General features: G+C 37.3%; 1 protein-coding gene across 3 annotated transcripts; it reads right to left on the minus strand.

Annotated features, from left to right (window-relative positions):
• Positions 1-107: 107 nt before the first annotated feature.
• On the minus strand, positions 108-18,167 carry mapk11 (mitogen-activated protein kinase 11). 3 transcript variants are annotated; one of them, XR_007138601.1, is made up of 12 exons: positions 17,903-18,146; positions 13,018-13,147; positions 8,607-8,665; positions 8,307-8,418; positions 8,130-8,159; positions 6,339-6,386; positions 6,078-6,192; positions 4,568-4,639; positions 4,152-4,231; positions 3,847-3,925; positions 2,366-2,450; positions 108-2,239 (listed from the first exon to the last, which is right to left on the minus strand). XR_007138601.1 is itself a non-coding variant. In XM_027153862.2 (12 exons), the coding sequence occupies exons 1-12, from the start codon at positions 18,013-18,015 to the stop codon at positions 2,166-2,168; spliced, it is 1,086 nt and encodes a 361-aa protein (XP_027009663.1). In that variant the 5' UTR covers positions 18,016-18,167; the 3' UTR covers positions 108-2,165. The 3 variants fall into 3 exon arrangements, 2 of the variants coding, with proteins under 2 accessions (XP_027009663.1, XP_027009662.1); XM_027153862.2 differs by having other exon boundaries at positions 2,366-2,539; positions 17,903-18,167; XM_027153861.2 differs by lacking the exon at positions 108-2,239 and having other exon boundaries at positions 2,409-2,539; positions 3,806-3,925.
• Positions 18,168-21,949: the final 3,782 nt, after the last annotated feature.

A 21,949-nucleotide genomic window follows, 5' to 3' on the forward strand; every position in this document is an offset into this window, starting at 1 on the left:
TGTTTCATTATTGCACTAATGAGTTCATGAAAGAATTCAACTTTAAATCAGTGTCCTCTGAGAAATTCAGTCCAAATATTACTGTGTGTTTTAACTAACAAGCCAAACAATTCAATAGTAGGTTGGTGGAATATATTTATTTATTTTGCAAAAAATGTTTGAGGTCTAAAGAATTTATAACCAGTGCAGTGCAAACCAACTCAACTAGAGATCACATTTCTTTAATAACCGGTGTTTGAGTGAAGTGTTGAAAACACTCGATAATGATATTCAGTTCTGCAGCAAATACACCGAGAGACACTCTACAGTCAATCAAGCACCAGTTCACTTAGCCATTGGAAGAACAGGTATTAAGAACAACATACAACATCTCAATACAAATCATTTCACTTTCAATTCAGACAAATTCACATTCACACACTCACAAAAGCAACTGAGGTATGTAAAAGCTGTTGATATTATGATCATCTTGGTTAAAAGCATATAAAGAAGATCTGTAATGGTGAGATATTATCATGTATGGACATGCTGCATGTTGCGGTATATCGCATCCCTACAATAGTGCTCGAGTTCATTAAGTAATCACTTAAACCTATGTTTATTTTCGACTCATGTTAGGCATGAGCGTTTCAAATATACTTCTTTGTAAGCTTTTGTTTTCTTTGGTTGGTTGGTTGGTTGCTGGACGTCGAGTCAATTGCTTTCGAGTCAAAGAGCTTTCACAACCTTTTAAGGAGTGAATTAATATATCTAGGTGTTTACAGTAACCAAAACCAACAATAAAATCCATTACTGAGAAAAAAATATCAACACAAAAACTGCCAGATAGATTCCAAATAAACAGCATGAGAACTGAAGAGATCTTTAGAGCTACAAAGAAGAGCATCAACATTTAGATCACATTCAGAAATATCAATTTGATAACTAATATCTTAACATTGACTTTTCAGCTGTTGTTAGTGTCACTTCAAATTATGTAAATATACCTGTTTACTTCAATCTCTTTGTACTTAACTCTATATGTATACTGAGCACTTTAAATGACAGTCATAGAAAAATCTACAGGTGAAAAACTGAAGCTAAAACCAATACTAGACTATGCAGTCGCTTACTGTACTGGAGGTGCTGAATATGATATTCCTATAGTTGATGTTTTAATAATAGTGATTAACGATGATCTCAAAAATCACTCGTAAGCGTTTCTTTTACATCGAGACCTGGTTATGTTTAAGATCATAGCAGGATTCACATCATTTTCACACTCATCAAATCATTCAGTGAATATCAGGATAGAAGTGTTTCATAATACGATAAAGGTGATCAGTCAGAAGAACTTGGTAATCCTTTTTAAGTGATCCTTCCCTCTACTGAGGGACAAATGAACACAAGCTATGCAGCAAAAAACCTTCACATCATAACAGATTTTCTTCTAACTTGTCACGCGATTATAGGATTATTTGTCAGTAGTTTGGTTTCCTTTTTTCTTTGGTGCAACAAACCAATATACTTTACTTCTATTATTATTATTATTATTATTATTATTATTATTATTATTATTATTATTATTATTATTATTATTATTATTAAATGAGCAATGTATAATAATTATTCTATAATATATTTGATCCCACGTCATCCAAGTTTTTCCCATTGTGTTGGTCACTCAGTGGTAATGCCTTTCACTCAATCCCTCTCTGTAAACATGAAGATTTCAGGCAGAGATTCTCCTCTTTGCCTTGGTTTGATTGACATCTGTTTTTTCACTTCACATTTCTTATATCGTCCTTGTAATAAAAAAGTACATAAAAACACATGCTCCCTATAATAAATTGGTTGTGCATTCTAGAAAGTAGAGACCTATTTCTTTCCAGCATTCATAAGTCTCACAGACACACACACACACACACACGTGCGTGCACACACGCACACACGCACACACACACACACACACACACACACACACACACACACACACACACACACACACACACACACACACGCACACACACACACACACTTTACACCTATGGAATGCATTGTTCTTGTTTACTAGTTGCCTAACTGGTAGGTCCTCAGATCTTCAGTCATATGAGAGACAAAGCAACAAAGTTTGTCCTTCTTGGGTAGTTGTTTAGACTCAGATTTGGAATGTTTAACAGCGACTTTTACTGCTCGGCCTGGAGGGTGTCTGTTTGGTTGGCCGGAGTTTTAAAACTGTTAACTTCCTCAAACACCAGCTCTGTAGAAAGAGTATGAAGGGAAAATAAAAGAAATCTGTCAGTCAGAGAAAGTTTACACAATGTCAAAGTTATAGCATTATTCTCTAAAAATAAATAAAATGTAAAATAATCTCTTTTCCTCTGACCTTTCCATTCTTCCAGCGTGCGGTCCTTGCTCTCGGGGGTTTGGTCATATAGTGGTGCTTCAGGCTCATCTTCAGGATCGTGGTACTGAGAGAAATAAGGGTGGGACAGGGCTTCAGTGGCAGAGATCCGCCTGTCGCAGTCTAACACCAACATTCTCTTCAACAAATCTACCGCTGAATGTTACAGGGATAAATAGAGAGAAGAAGAAATTAATTTAAGAAGCTAATGAAGTAAAATTAGGTAGAAGATTACAGGAGTTACTACAGTATATGTATTGATCAGCCATAATAGACATAATATAGCTCTTACAATATAATTATACAATTGAATTTGGTTCGAAGCTAAAACATAAAGGCTAAATACTATTTCACACAATTTAAGGATTTCTACCAAACCAAAGAATAAAGTTAAACTGGTACTGTTGAGGTCAAGCCTTTCTATACACACTATTTCACAACTCAACACAAATAGTGCATCAACTTTGTTCACATCAGAGATCATTTGAGAGAAAAAAAAGGTGATTAGATGTAATGATTGATTGATGTAATGACTTAATATCTTCTAACTGAATACATTGGAAGTGCATTGTGTGGTTGTGTTTAGGGACCTACATTTACAGTAGGTAGTGTCCTTGATACCATGGGAAAATACAAGAAACTCAGCCAATACCAGATAAACTGTTGGCCTCCCCAAGTCTAGTTTCACCTTATAAACAATTTGAACAAGTGACTGCACTACGAGTATCTGTGCATACAATTTTATGCAAATATAAATATCTTGGGACCACACAAACATTGAATGTACATTAACTCCCATCGCCATTGCCTGGAAGGTTGTCATGTAAGGTAGAAGTGTCATGACTGTCATTAAAATGCAAACTGAAGTCCTTTTGGAGGACAAAAATAAAACAACGTTTGGACATATTGAACAGATCTATGGATAGAGAAAAGGGTGAGTCTTTTAATCTGAAGGAAACCATTCCAAATGTGAAACAGTGGTGGCAGCATCGTGTTGTGTGGATGTTGTGCTGGAAAAGAAATGTAGTTACATCTAAAGACATCATCCAGAAAGTTAAAACATCTGTTTAAACTTCCGTGTCTTTCAGGAGGACAATGATCCTAAGCATATTACCAGAGAAAGTCAGAACAGGTGAAAACCTGATCTGAATCCTACAGAATCCTAGATTTGTAAACTGAAATAAAAAAAATCATGTCTTGAGTGAGGAAGCCTGACTGAGTTACACCAGTTCTGTCAGGAGGAATGAGCAAAAACTCAGCAAAGTGTTGTGAGAAGCTTTTAGAAGCCTACAACAAGGCTTTGATTTAAGGTTATGCAATTAAAGGCAAGCTGCCAATGTATTTATTTAGATTCCATAATGTATGGAAATGTATGAAAACATGAAATGTGTGGAGTATATTTAGCTTAAGTGTATGTAAAACCTTTGGCTTGTAGACTGTACATTTATCCATCTATGTCTCACCCTGTGGATTGGCTCCTCTGAATATCTTTCCCAGATCCTGCTGGGGCATGTAGGGTAAAGACTGGATGTATTTCTGGGCCTGGATAATAATAAACGTTCAAACATCAAACATCAGCTTCTGTTGGGCTTACCATTAATATTTATTCTATGTCAATGTGATCCATTAAACATAGAAATTATTAAAGTTGACTATTCTACTGGATTCAACATAGCCACTTAAACTAGCCTCTGAGAAAATGAGAAAAAAGTCACCAGAAGTCTTTGTATAAATCTTTCGTACAGAATGTACATGCAATAAATCTCACATGCTCCGAAGAGATCTTCTTCAGAAGCTCAGGATTTGGGGTACCAACCACCTCCATGATTCTCTTCAGCTGATCTATATCTGATGAAGCAGCATTAAAGATCACTGATCATTAGAAAAATGAAAGACTTATGTAGAAGGCACACGCTAACCCTAACCTTAACCCTAACATCTACTACTTCCAATAACAAAATTGACATGAATAAAATTAGTATCAGCTTAAAACCTAATTCTGTCATACACTTAAAATAAAATAAAATATTAAATACATGTGTACTTTCCTGCTATCAGATATATAATTATATAATGTAAATTAGACTACTTCAGTCCAATCTTGTGGCTTTCTCGGGAGAGCAAGCAGCTCTTTCAAAGGCAGCACTTAGATGTGCATAAAATCTTGGGTAAAAAAAAGGATACAGTCATTTCCTGGAAACAAGACCTTCCCTTTGATAAGCTCTCCCATAATGCATCCCACAGACCAGATGTCCACTGAAAAGGAAAATGACCAGAAACATCAAGCAGAATCACACATTTGAACCTTCGGGTGTGTCCCCATCAGCTATAGGGCACTAATCAGGGAGTTGGACATTTTTAGGTCTCTCTCTCTCTCTCTCTCTCTCTCTCTCTCTCTCTCTCTCTCTCTCTCTCTCTCTCTCTCAATTTCAAAATCATTCCAGTGCATTCAAATGTTCCCTTCCTAAGAAGTCCCATAATGCACCGCAAAAACCAGGGAGCTCACTAAGTTCCCGTAATGGAAATAAACTCTCACCCAACACCGTCTACACATGTAATTGCTTGTTAGCATTGTCGTAGCTCTCAAATAATAGCTTAAATTAACAACTTTTAAGTTTATTTGATGTTTTATAGATAGTTTGAATGGAGTTAACAACATATAAATAATGTGTTGTTATATTCATTGTAACATGCCACTGCTGGCATTTATCAAAATTGGCATGATACAATGCACATAGGTAACCACGTCACCTGCAACTGAGTCATCAGTGAAGTAATATGTAGTGAGTGGCTGTCTCTTACAATGCCCCGAACTCTTGTGCACAATATACTGATTCACCACTTAGGGAGCTAGAGAGCTGAGAGAGATGAACCTTGTTACATATTTGGGAATATTTGGCATGAACTAATTGCTATTCTACTGTTGAAATATTTAAGCTAAAATTAAAGATACATATTAATGTCAAAGATTCAAGTTAATAATCTAAGCTGTGCAGTGACAATTGCAACATTAGAATTATGGATTCACTTTATCTACTGACAAGCCAGTTAAACAAACTGTAAGGGGGGGCACGGTGGCTTAGTGGTTAGCATGTTCGCCTCTAAGGTCCCCGTGCCTCGGGGGTTTCCTCCGGGTACTCCGGTTTCCTCCCCCGGTCCAAAGACATGCATGGTAGGTTGATTGGCATCTCTGGAAAAATTGTCCGTAGTGTGTGAGTGAATGAGAGTGTGTGTGCCCTGTGATGGGTTGGCACTACGTCCAGGGTGTATCCTGCCTCGATGCCCGATGACGCCTGAGATAGGCACAGGCTCCCCGTGACCCGAGAAGTTCGGATAAGCGGTAGAAATTGAGTGAGTGAGAGTAAACAAACTGTAGTAGCAGTAGGATACATGTAGCTCTTTTAGATTTATGTGTTTGTGGCCTCAAATTTATTGCAAGAGCTGTCAGCATCATAAATTACTCACTTCTTTCTAATTTCTTAATGTTGAGGGGAAACCGTGCCACATCTCCATATAATAGGCACATGAATGACTGAGAGCCTTAGTAAACCTAGAAGTGAGATTTGTGCAATTCATTTTTAAACTTAAAAAGTATTTGTTAATATTAATATACGTTGCCTGTCATTAATAACAGCACATAAGTGAATAACATAAGACTATCACGTGGTACTGATTGCTTTGATAAGGCTCTCACCTGTCTGATTATAATGCATCCAGTTGAGCATAATTTCAGGTGCTCTGTACCAGCGTGTCGCCACATACCCAGTCATCTCGTCATCTGTCTGCCTGGCCAATCCGAAATCCAGGATCTGAGGACACAATCAAATGCAATCAGCCATTCAGACCGCATTATACTCCGATATCGTCAACTGTTAAGTTTAATCTGTATTATATAACATACTCATATTCTTGGTTAGAGACTGATTCCCAAATGCATGTACAGTACAGTTCTCACCCTGAGTTCACAGTCTTCATTCACAGCTACATTGCTTGGTTTTAAATCCTATAAAACAAATATTTGATTTTTAAAATACACAATATACCAATGATGTACATGATGTACACATAATTAACACCAGGCTGCACAATGTTAGGATTCCTGAGACTTTGAACTCCAGATTCCTAAAATAAACTGTGGTCTACAAACATGGACTACACTTCCCACAATGCACAGTCACTTCCTCATTCACAGTCGCTGGTCATCTGATCATACACATCATAGACACCTGTGCTTAATCACAGTCATTGTATTTAAGGATTGTCACGCCATGCTATTGTTGTAAAGTATGCACCCAGCTTGCCGTGCTTTCTGACTATACCAAGCCTTGTTTTTGTGTTTGCTTATCTGGTTTTCTGATTTTTACCTTTCCTATTTTACCCTGTTTGCCGAACGCCTGATTTGTGCATTTTCCCTGATTTAAAATTTGTTGTGGTCTGTCTGCTATCGTGTTTCCTACCTGCGACTGCATCTTGTCTCAGTCTCCATCTTGTGACACACAAACTACATTAATCATATACTTACTTCCACATATTTTTCACACACTATTATACTTTCCTTCTTGCAACAATTTTAATGTTCTGTTTGTATCAATACTCTAAATAATACAGTACATATATGTAGAGTCAACATATTTTTTGCTAGTTTTTATGTGTTACTATAAGCGTAATCTTACTTTTCCATATATTCCAATGGTTTAATTTTTACCAGAGGCCAATCTAATTTGTGCCTGTTTTGTTGTGTCCATGTTCAGAATAAAATGTCTTTGTCATGTCACAAATGTGGACAATGTCTCAAATAAAAGTAGACACACAGTGCTTTAAGAATTTGCAGAATTTCGTAAGTGTTTCTGTTTCTACTACACATACTCACATTATTCATTGAATTATATATAATATTCATTTATACATCCCAAAAAAAAAAGTAAAAATAGTTATATTCTCCAAAGTAAATGGTTATATCGAACGCATTTGTTCATTCATTCATTCATTCATTCATTTTCTACCGTTTATCCGAACTTCTCGGGTCACAGGGAGCCTGTGCCTATCTCAGGCGTCATCGGGCATCGAGGCAGGATACACCCTGGACGGAGTGCCAACCCATCGCAGGGCACACACACACTCTCATTCACTCACACACTCACACACTACGGACAATTTTCCAGAGATGCCAATCAACCTACCATGCATGTCTTTGGACCGGGGGAGGAAACCGGAGTACCCGGAGGAAACCCCCGAGGCACGGGGAGAACATGCAAACTCCACACACACAAGGCGGAGGCGGGAATCGAACCCCCAACCCTGGAGGTGTGAGGCAAACATGCTAACCACTAAGCCACCGTGCCCACCCGCATTTGTTCATAAACCTCTAAAATTTGAAGAGTATACAGTAACTTCAACCAATAAAATTCTGTGTAAGGTTATTCCAAGAGAGGTAAAAACATCTCTATCCGAAAGCCAACCGTGTCCTGACTAATATTTTCAAATTTTATATCGGACATGCAGAATTGCATTATTTTAATTTTAAAATAATTAATTTGGTTTTACTGATTAAAAATGTCTGATAAGTTCATTTCCATTCTGCTGGCCTACTGGTATAAAATGTTAAAAAAGCATGCAACATTTAATTTGAGGAAAAAATAATTTCCCAATCACATAATGTATTACCGCAATACATGGGTACATGGCTCCTCATACAGTAGCTTGTTAACAGACTATTGAATAAGCAAAGAAAAAGGGAAGAACTCACTCTGTGTATAAGTCCAGCTGAATGGATGTACTGTTTTAGGAGAAAGGAAGAAAGAAAATGAATTATAGATATTGATGTAAGGAGGAAATAAAGAGAAACTGCAGAGAGAAATCAGAAATGCATTTAAAAGCTATGGAAAAAAAATGTTGAAAATATTTTTTCCAATCCTTGAAATACCTTAAGGCCACGAAGTAACTGATAAATGAGGAACTGGACATGCTCATCTGAAAGGCGTTGGAACTTGACTATGTTGTTGAGGTCTGCTCCCATCAGATTTGTGACAAGGTAGCTGAAAAGATTGAGAGGTGAGAGATGACACGGTATAGCAGCAGGGTGATACAGTATTTAACTAAAAAGCTTATTCCATTATTCCATACATGGGCACTTGCAATAGCCCTTATCACATACATGTAACACCCCACAAGCAAATTCACCTGCTGCAACTAGTCACAATTGTAGTTATAGGGTGATACTTACACCTCATTGAATTCTTCTAGTGATGCTGCAGGAGAGAAAACATCTAGCAATCCAATAACCTTGAAAAATGCATAAACACAAATGATCAGTACATGTTTAGTTAGATTGTGTGTGTTATTAAAGGTACAATCATAGCCAAAAGTTTTGCCTGGCCACGAATCCAAAATTTCAATGTAATGATCTCTAAGCCGCTTGATTATCACTCTTGCCTCGAGACAAGGTGCTCCGCCATGATGCACGGATCATCACCAGATTGCTCCTGGATCGTTGGGAGAAGTTGCTCTTGCAGGACATTTTGATATCGTTCTTTATTCATGGAAGTGTTTTTGGGTAAAAATATAAGTGATCCTACTCCCTTGGTTGAAAAGCAACCCCACACATTGATGGTCTCAGGGTGCTTCACTGTTGGCACGACACAGGACTCATGGTAGTGTTCACCTTTTCTTCTCAGGACAATTGATTTTCCAGAGGTCACTATCATTCGGAAGGGAACTTTGTCAGAATAAATAACTTTGCACTAGTATTCTGCTTTCCAATCCTTGTATATTCTGCAGAATTTTAATCTGTCCTTGATGTTTTTCTGGGAAAGAAGTGGCTTCTTTGCTGCCCTTCTTGACACCAGGCCGCTGTCCCAAAGTCTTCAATGCACTCACACCCACCTGAGCAAGCTCTGCACTGGTGGGGAATCGATTCCGTAGCTGAATCCTTAGGAGGAGACGATCCTGGTGCTTGCTGGATTCTCTGGGACGTCTCGACGCCTTCTTCACTGCAGTCGATCCTCGCTCCTTCAAGTTTTGACGATCTGATAAATGGTTATTTTAGGTGCAATATTCTTTTTTAGCAATTTCCTTGCACTTGAGGCTATTTTAATGCAATGATAGCTGCATGTCTTTCTTTGGAGGTAACTTCCAAATTATCATTGCTAACAAGAACAAAATGATTGGAAGCACGTCATCCCTCCTTTTATAGTAATCAGTCTGCTCTTAAATCCAATCAGTATGATAGTGATTTCACATGACTAGTGCTTAATGACAGTTTGTGCTGATGATATGATTAGAGAAATGGTGTTGGCTGGTTCTTTTCTGCCAAAACCAGTAAAATTTGTTTTTTTCTTTGGCGGGGAGTTCTATTTTTTTTTTTTTGGACAATAAAGGTTTTTGCAATTATTTAAAATACATCTCATTACTCTGCACAATAATCTAGTAACAATGTTTACATTTATATTTACAGCATTTGGCATACGCCCTTATCCAGAGCGACGTACATAAGTGCTTAAATCTCTAACATTGAATACATTAATGCTGGTTCACTAGGTTACATACTTAAGATACCATGAGTTTAAAACATTTGTTCAAAGTTACAATGAAAAAGTGTCAAATTTTTTATTTATTTATTTATTTTTAATGCAAAAGATAAGGAAAGAAGTGCTAGTTGAAGTGTTTCCTGAATAAGTAGGTCTTCAATCGCCGCTTGAAAATAGCCAGTGACTCAGCTGTCCGGACCTCTAGGGGAAGTTCATTCCCGATCACAATGTGATTAAACAACACAACAGCTTAAGCAGCAAACTTTGCAAAACAGAAAATTTATATTATTGCCAACACTTTTGGCCATGTAATGTTACAAACCATATGTTAATTCCACACAGGGTTACTCCAGCACTTTATTTAATCATGCAATATCCGTTGTAGTTAAAATGCAATCATATGGTGTGTGAATTAGTCTGTCATTGGATGACAGATTTTTGTTGTTCACAAGATCAGGTGTCACAAGATGTGGAACTATATAAGAAATATTGTAAGTTGTTGTAGCATACAAAGGACCTACCCAATTCTAATACAAACACAAACACGTTAATAAGACACTTCACTCCTTCATACACAATGATCTGTGAATTTGTGGAAATTGGTTTATAATTTGCAGTCCTGGAGTTGCCATAGTCTCCACTGGGCTTTTTCCTTTTATTACATGGGTAAAAGTTCAGGGAGTGTTGGATGTAATTAAATAAAGCTCAGAGGACACTTTTAAATCAAGATTTAAAAACACATCTGTTTAACTCTGCATTTACTGAATGAGCGCTGTGCTGCTTCACACTGACTGCACTCTTTATCCAAATCACTTTTACTCCTGTTTTATTCTTTTTAACATATTTTAAACAGTTTTTATTAAAATCAGATTTATTTTCTTTAATTGTTCTTTGTTTTTATTATGATTTTATCTCTATCTATATTATCTCTTATAAATTGTTTCTGTCATTTCTATGTAAAGCACTTTGAATGACCTCTGTGTATGAAATGTGCTATACAAATAAACTTGCCTTGTCTTGCCTTGCCTAGTCCAACACTCAATAATAATGGTGTTCAGTAGGTTTGGGATCCGTAAGACCCAAGGGTAGAGGTTCAGGATGTGAGGAAACGATTGATAGAGATGACAGCCTCAGTGTATCCAAGCCTGAGAGGATACTCCAGTTGTCAGTGGACTTGTGCAAGATTAATGCTGTTTTCCACAAATTCACTTTGATTATGGAAAAAGTAGAGTTGAGAGTTTCTGGGGCTGGCAGGATCATATTGCAGGTTTGTACCCAATTATTCAGGTCTCAGAAACACACTAACTGATCTCACTAAACAGAGAGCAACAGAGCAGTGTCTTGCTTGCTTCATGTCCCTTTTTTTTTTTGTTGCCTTTTTGTTGCACACATAATGTATTGGGCCCAAGGTTGTGGGCCATCCTGTCCCAGGTAGTGGCAAAGGTGAGCATTAGCTGGGAGCTCTTTATAGGAGATCCAAGCATTGCACCACTGACAGGATGGTCTGGCTCTAGTGGGCAATTCTCAATCTCTAATATTACTTATTGGGGCAACAATTTTCTCTCCTTTCAGACATCCTCAGTGCCTGTCCCTATCTCGTTACGAATACCAGAGTCACTCTTTGTTATCTACCATTATATCCTTTTAAGTTTACAGCGGTTCACAATCCAGGGACGCAGATGGTAGTGCAGAATCTCCCTATTGTCAGGGTGGGGGAGTAAATCCCAGTGTCAGGCAGAGGGAGTGTGGGAATCAGGTGGGGCATGGATTAATGGTGTTATGCAGCAAGAGGGAAATGTTTGGGGAACTCCAAAAGAGATAATTTATAATGTGGCCCATCTGAGTGTTGTTTTACCACATATATTAATGTGATCTCTCTATATACATGATACACTTGATTTGCATTTTGTTTTGCTGTGCTTTATGAATGTCATGCAACACTTTTCTGTTTTTTTTTTTTTCTGTTTAGGGTAATATTCTGAGTTGGCTTCCAGAAGGAACATTGATCCTAATATCGAAAAATATTATGTTACTTAATATTATATTAAGTATGTGAGAATGGAGACAGCACTCACTCCCTACTTTTTCTCCACTGCTAAAATGGATATAAAAAAAAAGGTGGATATAAAAAAAATCTACACACCCATGGCTTTGTGATGAGAAGGTGTAATCTTTCTTTATCTTCTGCTATTGAACAAAAGCCAGAGGGATTTTCTGTCAAAATAGATTGGAATTTGGTCCTATCCATGATTCCCTCTAGCTTGACTTCAACCCCTGTACCAGCTAAAGAGCTGCAGCCATGCGTCACCTTGTGTATAGTGTTCTTTAGTTGATAAGCTCTCTTATTTTCAGGCTAAATATCCAAATATAACTTATGTCTAAAAGGTTCTCCCTTGGTCCCATCCCTTGGGCACAGTTACAGGCCACACTATTAAAGGGTATGCAAACTTATGTTAACCAGGTTATGCTTTTAATTTATAAGGGGAATTTTGGAGTTAGAGATGGAAAATGATCTGAAGTGATTTACCTCGGTTTAATTTTTTTTTTACACCACAAAAACCTATTTTATATATTTTATTCTTAAACCATGCATATATGCAGTCTTTTTATATTCGCTGTATATCTATGACACCTGCTTCTGCACGGCCTCTTTATAAATACTTAGAGTTACTAAATATTTATGAATACTGCAGTTTATGTCAGAGTGCTTACAGGAGGATGAGTATAGTGCTAGTCTGGTCTACTGTAGCTACACCAGATATCCTGAATCACACCCTCTGTATCTTCTGTCATTTAATCTGTAGAGCTGAGTGGTGTGGAATCTGATTATCCAAATTCGGCTTCCTGCCTAATAGCACTATGTAGTCATCTCTCACAACATATATGAATACGGACTGGCATTCTGGACAGTCTGTTAAAGACATTTGCATGATTTGGATAGGACAGCATGCATTTCTTCACAGACAAACAGACTTAAACAAAAGTTTAAAACTAAAATCATAGAAACCCTCTACTAAATAATCTGTAACCAAGTATATACTTAGTGAAAAATGAATTACTGTCCACATTTGAGTCATTTATTTTATTTGTTGTGTGTTACAAACTCACATTTTCATGTTTCATGTGCTTTAGCAATCGCAGTTCTCTGTAGGTGCGCCGACTGTGAATGAGAGACTGAAATGGCCGAGAGAGCTTCTTAATGGCTACCTTCTGACGAAGCTGCACATCATAGGCCGAGCTATAGGAAAGCACAGGGATGTAGAGAAGAGAAGAGAAGAGAAGAGAAGAGAAGAGAAGAGAAGAGAAGAGAAGAGAAGAGAAGAGAAGAGAAGAGAAGAGAAGAGAGGAGAAGAGTCATAGAGCAAACACAAACATGAAACATTAGAGCTTGTAGAAATATCATGAAGATAATGAAAGTGAAGTCTGGATTAAAATCTTGAACATGTCGTAACTATTACTATCTAGTCCCAAAACATGGCTCCGCAAAGCTTAATAACAAAGAATCAGCTAAAACCTTAGGCTGCCTCTCTATGGCTGATTTCAACTATGTTTGTTGCTCTGCTGACAAAAGGCAGGTCTTGATCACATGTACATTTTAAATGTCGTTGTCTTCCGTATATGGATCTCCTGCTCACTAATAGAATATAGTGCACCTAAACAAAACAAATTAACTGAACTTTCTTCATAGAAACAATCCAAGAAGTGCTCTGGCTCAAACGCTCCAAACACAGAACAATAACACGTCGACAGCATTTAAAATAATGTCAGCGGTACATGAAGTTTAAGAGGAAAGTAAATTAGGGAGTTCCTAGCATTGAAGTCACCACACATCTGCAATACCCAAAGACCAATGGGAGGGGCTTATTTATTTTAGATCCTGCCAAAACACACATTTGTGCTGTTCTTTTAGACACAAACACACTCATCTTCCTGACACTAGTAAGAGGTCACACTGTTAGACATTTCGAAAAGGTTAAGTTTAGAAACGAAGTTTACCTGCTACGTTATGTGAGTAAACACAACTTGAAAATAACTCATGAGTAGTCAAGACAGTGGATTACTTTTAATAACGTTTACATTTTGAAAAACCTGAGTTTAGCGTTCATGACATTTAGAGTTAAAGAGAAGTTCACATAACTTAATAATGTGATCATGTTTTACAGTGCAGGGAAATCAGGTGTTGTAATAGCAACCTATACTTTTAAAGGCCAATCAAATTTGTCACACGATAAACAACAAAACAGCTTTTAACTATTTTTCAGCTCTTAATGGCTTCAAATCTAACAACATACAAAGAATAACAAAGATGTGAGAAAGCATGTAAGCAAAAAAAACCCTTCAAGTACAGCCTTGTGTATGTTGCATGTAAATTACAAGTTATGAGCAGATTCTGGGAGTTTAATGGACTTGCCAGTTGTGTCTGTCAAATACCCGAGCATTACAAGACAGGTAAATTGTTTATATGAAGGAATACACATGGTCAGCAACAATACTCCTATAGCCTGTGGCATTCTAGCAATTCTAAACTGATATTAATGGTCCTAACGTGTGCTGAGAAACATTCCCAACACCATTACAACACCTCCACCAGCCCAGAGATCTGAATGTCACAGCAGACAAGGTGATATTTCTCCAGTCTTAAAGAAACTGGCAAGATTCGGTGGTCATTCTAGCCCCAGATTCCTGTACTTGGATGACAGGAGTAGAAGCCAATGTAGTTCTGTCCTGTTGTTCTAGTTTATCCACATTAAGGTTTGATGTGATGCGTGTGCTGAGATTCTAATTTGCTCACCATGCATGCAAAGAGTGGTTAACTCATGCTAGTCTGGTCATTTTCTTCTGACCTCTATAATCAACAAGAGCAGTCTGTCATTGTTTGGTTTTAGTTTTCTTACAACATTCTGTATGAATTCTAGTGACTGCAGAGTGTGAAAATCACAGACCATGATTTTTTTTGGAAATACTTACACAAGCCCATCTGCAACCATTCCATGTTATCACACTTGGCACAGAGATCACACTTCCTCTTCATTCATGTTTGGTCAAAGTCACATATTTTTCCAGTCTGATGTTTGACCTGAACCTGCACTGTTGTCACATTATTAGCTGATTGTACAGTTACATGAATTGTGAACCAACTCTGTTTTAGTCTTTTATGCTATTTTATGTGGAACTCTACTTAAATATGAAATTGCAAGCAAATGATTCTTCTTTTAAACTACTACCAGTGTTGACACATATGCATTTACATTCTATGATAAATGTACTCAAGTTCGATGCATGCAAATAAAAGAGCATGCACATTTTGATGATGGCATGTGACATGTTTTGCATAAAATCTGTTAAAAATCTGCTGTGATTTTGAAAAATTTCATGCTACTCTGAATATAGTACTTTGCTTCCTTCTGCATTCATTTAAATGATCGCAAAAATTTTAAATATTGGAGAGACTGATTCTTTGGAGAAAGTCTTGCAAAGCTCCAGTCATACACATCAGTTTTAAGGAGGACAAAGCAGAAACTAATTACAGTTTTCAGCCCACATTCAGCGTTGTATAATCCAGCACTAAAAATATAGACGTGCAGCTCATGGTAAGTCTCTAATATTTGAAGTAATGTTAATCTCAACCAATAAACATGTTTACTACATTCCATCATAGAAATTAATTATTTTACAGATATAACAAACTCCCTTGTGAATCCAGCATTACTACACAGCTTGCATTTTACACTGAGGCATGCAGAGTTTGGTCGGCATCTGCCAAATTCCCAATTATCCACTTGCCTGCATGACAGAGAAGCATTAAACATCACTGCAGAGAAATTTCTCACTGGCAGAGTTTCTATACAATTTATAGCATTCTAGTTTACAGTGGGTATTGTGCTGCTATTTGTTTGTGGGAGTCCACTTAGTTTCAATCCAGATAAATGATTACGGTTGTTTTAGAAATGATTCCTTCTTTATGAACTCCCCAAATGAGAAAACATACAGTATAGAGCAGCCATTCAAGTGCTGCTCTTGGCTCAAACTACATGTTCATATATAACACTCTAGAAACAACTTTATAATCTATTATACCAGGCTCATTTAGGGATTCCATAGATCATAAAAGGGGAATATCAGTATGCAATATAGACAAAACTGTGTAGAAACCTGAGCATAACAACAATAAAAGACTTTCCCAAAAGGTTGCCTTAAAGCTGGAAACACACAATTGTTAAGAATGACTTTGTTCACTGTTACATTACAATTTCCCTTCACTGAACTAAAAGACTGTTCCAGCATGACGATGCCCCTGAGCTCCATGAGGACATGGTGTGTTAATGTTGGAGTGGAAGAACTGGAGTGTCCTGCACAGAACCCCAACCCTGGATGAACTGGAACACCGATTGAACCCCAGACCTCCTCATTCTTACACCATCAGTGTCTGATCTCACAAAAGGTCTTGTAGCTGATTGATCACTAATCCCCACAGACACACTCCAGCATCTAGTGTTAAGCTTTCACAGAAGAGTGGAGCATTTTATAACATTAAAATGGCCAAGGTTTTGGAACAGGTTTTCAAATGTACATACTTTTGGCTGTATAGTGTATACCAATCGATGGGTAGTTCATGGGCAGAAGTCCAAATGAGCACACATGACTCCTAGAAAGATCCTCTCTCCTGCTAGTCCACCAGCTGACTGTTCATGGAGGTCTGGCACCTCAATACACACACTCATGCCATAGATTGGTTTACTTCATTTGTTCTGTGATGTTGTCCAAGACATTGCAAGAGCAAAAATTTAACACTCCTGTTGTCACAAGTACTGTATGTAGTTTTCTTCATATTTTCACATTTCCACATTAGAGGGACTTGAGAAACATTTACAAATACAGTCATATTTCTCAGTGTAAATCATCATCATCATCATCATCATCAACAACAACAACAACAACAACAACAACAACAACAACAACAACAGAGATAATAATAATAATAATAATAATAATAATAATAATAATAATAATAATAATAATAATCGTATTGTTGACCAAAGGTACTAAGACTAGACAGATATATTAAGATATATTAAGGAAACTATATCACCATGACAGCTCACCATGGCAACCATATTGGGCATGTCAGTGGGTTGTCTAAGCATATAGCTTCGAGGCATTTGAATGTACTATAACAGAAAGACTATGGGCATAAATTTTGTTTTGCTGTAATGAAAATTTTCTGCTTAAATACAGCTATAGTCTTGCATTTGAAATGAATCCTCCAAAACATTCTGAAAAACTAGATGTGAATATCAAAGCACAATGAATTGTTCAAAAACCTTTTGTTTAGGCACCAAAACTAAAATGAGAGATATTAGATCATGCAGTGGTGTGTAGAATAATTGTCTATATTTATCTATGATCTACATTCTTACAAGCTGACACGGTGAATGATATCATCTTCACTTTTGCTTTGCTGGGGTTGTATTGTTTCCATTGTTCATCTAAGCGCAGCTGTATAAGGGTTCACATCAAAAGTGAAAAGGCATAGTAGGATTTATTGCTTTTAAACGCTTCAATCAGAACCATATGGGAAATAAATGAGGAGTTGAAATAGACCAGACGCAACGTCACTGACAAACCCCTCATTTAATATCCACTTTCCCAGAGCATCCTCTCCATATACAGTACACTCAGTAGTGTATATGTGGTTATATACAATGTAGTTACTGGGGTTTGTTTACGTAAGTTTCAGCACATGAAAGCTTTAGGGGTAACTAATAAAATTCGTTTAAATAATAATTATTATTATCTGATCATCTGATCTTGGTGATAACTGCTTTAATAAGACACTGTGTGTTTACAATGAGCTCGGACCACACTAGGCCATTTTACTGGCAGAATTAAAAACAGACTGGATTCTTTCTTTTAATTTGATTTTGATATGATGGAGCATTCTCTGGGTGTGGGCTATACCCTGCTCTGTCATGTGTCTCAGGATCAAACTCACCACACGGAGCCGTACGCGCCCGAACCGACCGGCGTGAGGATCTGGTAACGTTCGGGCACCTCCCATACTGTCTTGTTCAGCTCCTGGCGATAGAATCCCGGTCTAGCTGACATGATCACTAATAAACACAGAAAATGTAATATTCCTAAACACCTGCAATATTTGCCTTTCCAGCTACAGAGGATGCACAGGCAGAATATCCCAGCGGCTTTCTGGTCGTGGTTTAAAGAATGGGGAGGCTGCGTCTGGCAGTGTGTGTGTGGGGGCGCGGTGCGCGCGCACGCGAGTCTCTCTCTCTCTCTCTCTCTCTCTCTCTCTCTCTCTCTCTCTCTCTCTCTCTCTCTCACACACACACACACACACACACACACACACACACACACACACACACACACACACACACACACACACACACACACACACACACACACACTGGGACAGCATGGTGTCTCCCAAGCATGAAGTGGGATACACCTAAACCCCTAATCCACTGCGTAATTACACAGCTAATCTAATGCTAATGTAAATAATGTGCCTTTAATTCTGTGCACCACCAATGCATCCTAACTTAAACAAAAAAAAAAAACAACCAAAAAAAACAAACCAGTTAAACACTGTATGGACAAAAGTATATGGGCACCTAACCATGAAACTCATATGTGCTTGTGAAACAACCCTTTCCAATAACATGACATTAATATGAAGCATATTACTCTTATAATAATCACCACTCTTATATTCCCACATTCGACAACAAGAACATTAGTGAGGTCAGGAGTGATGAGTCAGGGCTCTGTGCAGGACACTTAAGTTCTTCCACTTCAGCCTTAACATACCATGTCTTCATGGAGCTCAGTACTATTGTGTATAGGAGCATTGTCATGCAGGAACAGTGTTCGAGTCTCTTTGTTCAATGAAGGGAAATCGTAATACTACAACATACTAAGACATTCTAGGCAAACTGATTTCACAATTGGAGAAAGAAAGTTTGCATTTTAGAAAGAAAAAAAAACATAAGGGTGTGATGAAGTAATTCTCCGTTATCAATCCAGTGTGATTGTTAGAAATGATGGATAAAGGGAAAGGTTTTTACACATTATGTAATTTACTTTAATAAGTATGGTTACTTCTCTGAACAATTTAGCTATTTAACTATTTTGAACTGATTATTTATAAGGTTTTATGCTGTACTGGAATAGAGTCTCCCAAACACAAGAATACCAACAGCTGGCATCTTTTCCTCTTTTCTTGTCCTTATACACCTGATTTAAGTAATCAGCTACTGTAAATATGGTGTCCATCACAGCTGTATACCAAATTAAACTGAACACATGTACTTACTTTATTCTTCACAATAATTCACATAATTAATTAGAAAACACAAAATAGAAACGTCTCACTTAAAAATACACAAATGAATATGATGTAGGTGGATTCATCATTAAAATATTCAATTTATTAAATGGATTATTAGACTTATTGGACTTATTTGTAAACAATGCAAAGCTTCAATCGGAAAGTTTCAACATTTCTAATCAAATATGTGTTGATATGTAAAATGCTTCTTAAGGTGCAAATGATGGTGCAGACTTAAATTTGAAAATATAAATTTGAAACAGTTTAAAACATTCATTCATTGGGGTTTCAAACTACTTTTCTTTAAGATTGAAAGAGTTACTTAGTGCATAAGCATGAGGTTTACTATTGATGTTTAAGTGTATTCCTTTACTGTACAGCTGATTGCATACACTAATTATAACACTTTTATTATAAAGCCTTTGACTTTAATGGCTGCCGGGATATTTGTACCACGTCTCATGCGATTTCAGAAAATGGCAAGGTTGTACATCCCTACAGAGAATACTTTTATCACTCGTGCCTCGTACATAAACTTTTCTAATGAAAGACCACCATCTAGTGGCTGCATACCGTTAACGCAAAACGCAAAGCAGATTTGGTTCTTTTTCAATTTCATGGCGCTCGCTTTGTGCACAGGAGCATTGTCATGCTGGAACAGGTTTGGGCCTCTTAGCTCCAGTGAAGGGAAACTGAAATGATACAGCTTATAAATTCATTCTAAACAACTGGATGTTACACTGTTATAATACTTTCATTGACATAATAATAATAATAATAATAATAATAATAATAATAATAAGAAGAAGAAGAAGAAGAAGAAGAAGAAGCAGGGGCGGTTCTACACCTTTTTTAGGGTGGCTTCAGCCCCCCTGTGTGTGATCCCAGCCACCCTAAAACTATAAGTATAATTTTTACTTTCATAAATAAACAATAAAAATTACGTTAATGTTATGACTCAGCCCGGACCACGTGCATTTGTTTGTTTATGTTCCTTGTCACATGTCTGTCCTGCCCTTGTCTGCCCTGCCCTGTTTCCACGCCTGCTCCTAATTGTATCTGATTGTATTGTGTATTTAACTGTGTTTTAACTGTGGAATCAACTGTTGTCTTTGTCCTGCCTCTAGTCCGTGTCGTGTTTCGTGTTCCTATGTTATTAAACCCTGTTTTGTTTTGCTATCCTGCCTTTGGGTCCGCATTCTGCCGCACTAGGACCCAGCAGGATAGCAGCTTTTACCGGCTTACCGTGGGAGCATTTTTGTTTTTTGTTTTTCTTTCCCCCTGGACTTCGCGGGATTTTTTGGATTTTCTGTTCTGTGGAGGATTTTTTTTTCTTCCCCACATCCCTCCCTTTCCGTTCCTGAGAGGTGGGACTGGCTGCGGTGCGTTGGGGGTGGCCCTGCCCTGTTTCCACGCCTGCTCCTAATTATGACAGTTAAACTGCAGGATATGAAGAAGAAGAAGAAGATGAAGTATTATAATATGTTGTTTCTTACCTAGTGATACAGTAATAATATGCTTTTGCAGTTTATAGCTTTGCAGCGATGGTTGTTGCATTTGCAAGAAAGGAGTAGTCTGAAACCCATAGTTAAGCTTTTGTTAGGCTTTAGATAGCAGTAAAATTAGATTTGAAAATAATGTATGTATGAGGCATCTTGTACAGTATATTCAACCATAGTGATGGTTGTTACCAGTTTAAACGTACTTGCTGACCAGTTATATCCAGATGAAATAACTTTATGAAAGTTCTTACCAGGGGGAAGTAATTTTTTTTTTTAGATGCAAATTTTGTAAATATTGATGGCAGCTGGAATTATTGATGGCAGCTGCAACTGGTAAGAACTTTCATAAAGCCTCACGTCGTACTTGCTGACCAGTTATATCCAGATGTGAGGCTTTATGAAAGTTCTTACCAGGGGGAAGTTTTTAGATGCAAATTTTGTAAATTGCTACCCCACTACATGTCTCCACTTTCAAATATTGATGGTAAATTTTTTTTTAGATGCAAATTTTGTAAATATTGATGGTATACCAATTCCAGCTGTCATCAATGTGTAAAACTCAAACTCCACCCTGTCAAAAGATTTTTAGTGTCCTCTGAAATGTCCAATTAATATAAAGATGACCGAGATGTACAATATACCCTATATGGGTAAAAGTGTGTGAAAACCCGGATACCCCCCCTTTACTGTAATAATAATCTCTAAACTTATGGAAAGACTTTCTACTTTCACAAAAAGTGTGGTGATTCCTAATAAATCATGGATGTATGATTTAGAAGTGGTCGTTTAATGATAGTGGGTTGATTTAATTTATGTAGCTGATATGTCAGTAGTTGATGTTGCACACCACCCAACTCATAGTAATTATGCCATGTTTTCTGTAGAGCTTTAACTGCCTCCTAGAAACAATACACTGTATTTAAGCTTGGTGGTAAGGAGCTGTTTAAGGAGGTCAGGGTTTGGTGAATCTGAATATTGATATTTGGATGTTAAAAGATAAACCCTTTTCTCAGCAACAAGTTTTCTCTTGTAAGTGGAATAATATATGATTTTTCCACATAGGTAGGGCTTTACTACACAGCAGCTGCTGAAACATCTCATTTGGTGTTAATGGAGGTGAAATTAATATAGCAGTTATATTGTAAAGAAATTCAGCGTATAAGTACGGCATCAGATTGAAAAATATGTG

Source organism: Tachysurus fulvidraco, chromosome 19 (assembly GCF_022655615.1).
Source record: "Tachysurus fulvidraco isolate hzauxx_2018 chromosome 19, HZAU_PFXX_2.0, whole genome shotgun sequence".
NCBI classification, from domain to species: domain Eukaryota; kingdom Metazoa; phylum Chordata; class Actinopteri; order Siluriformes; family Bagridae; genus Tachysurus; species Tachysurus fulvidraco.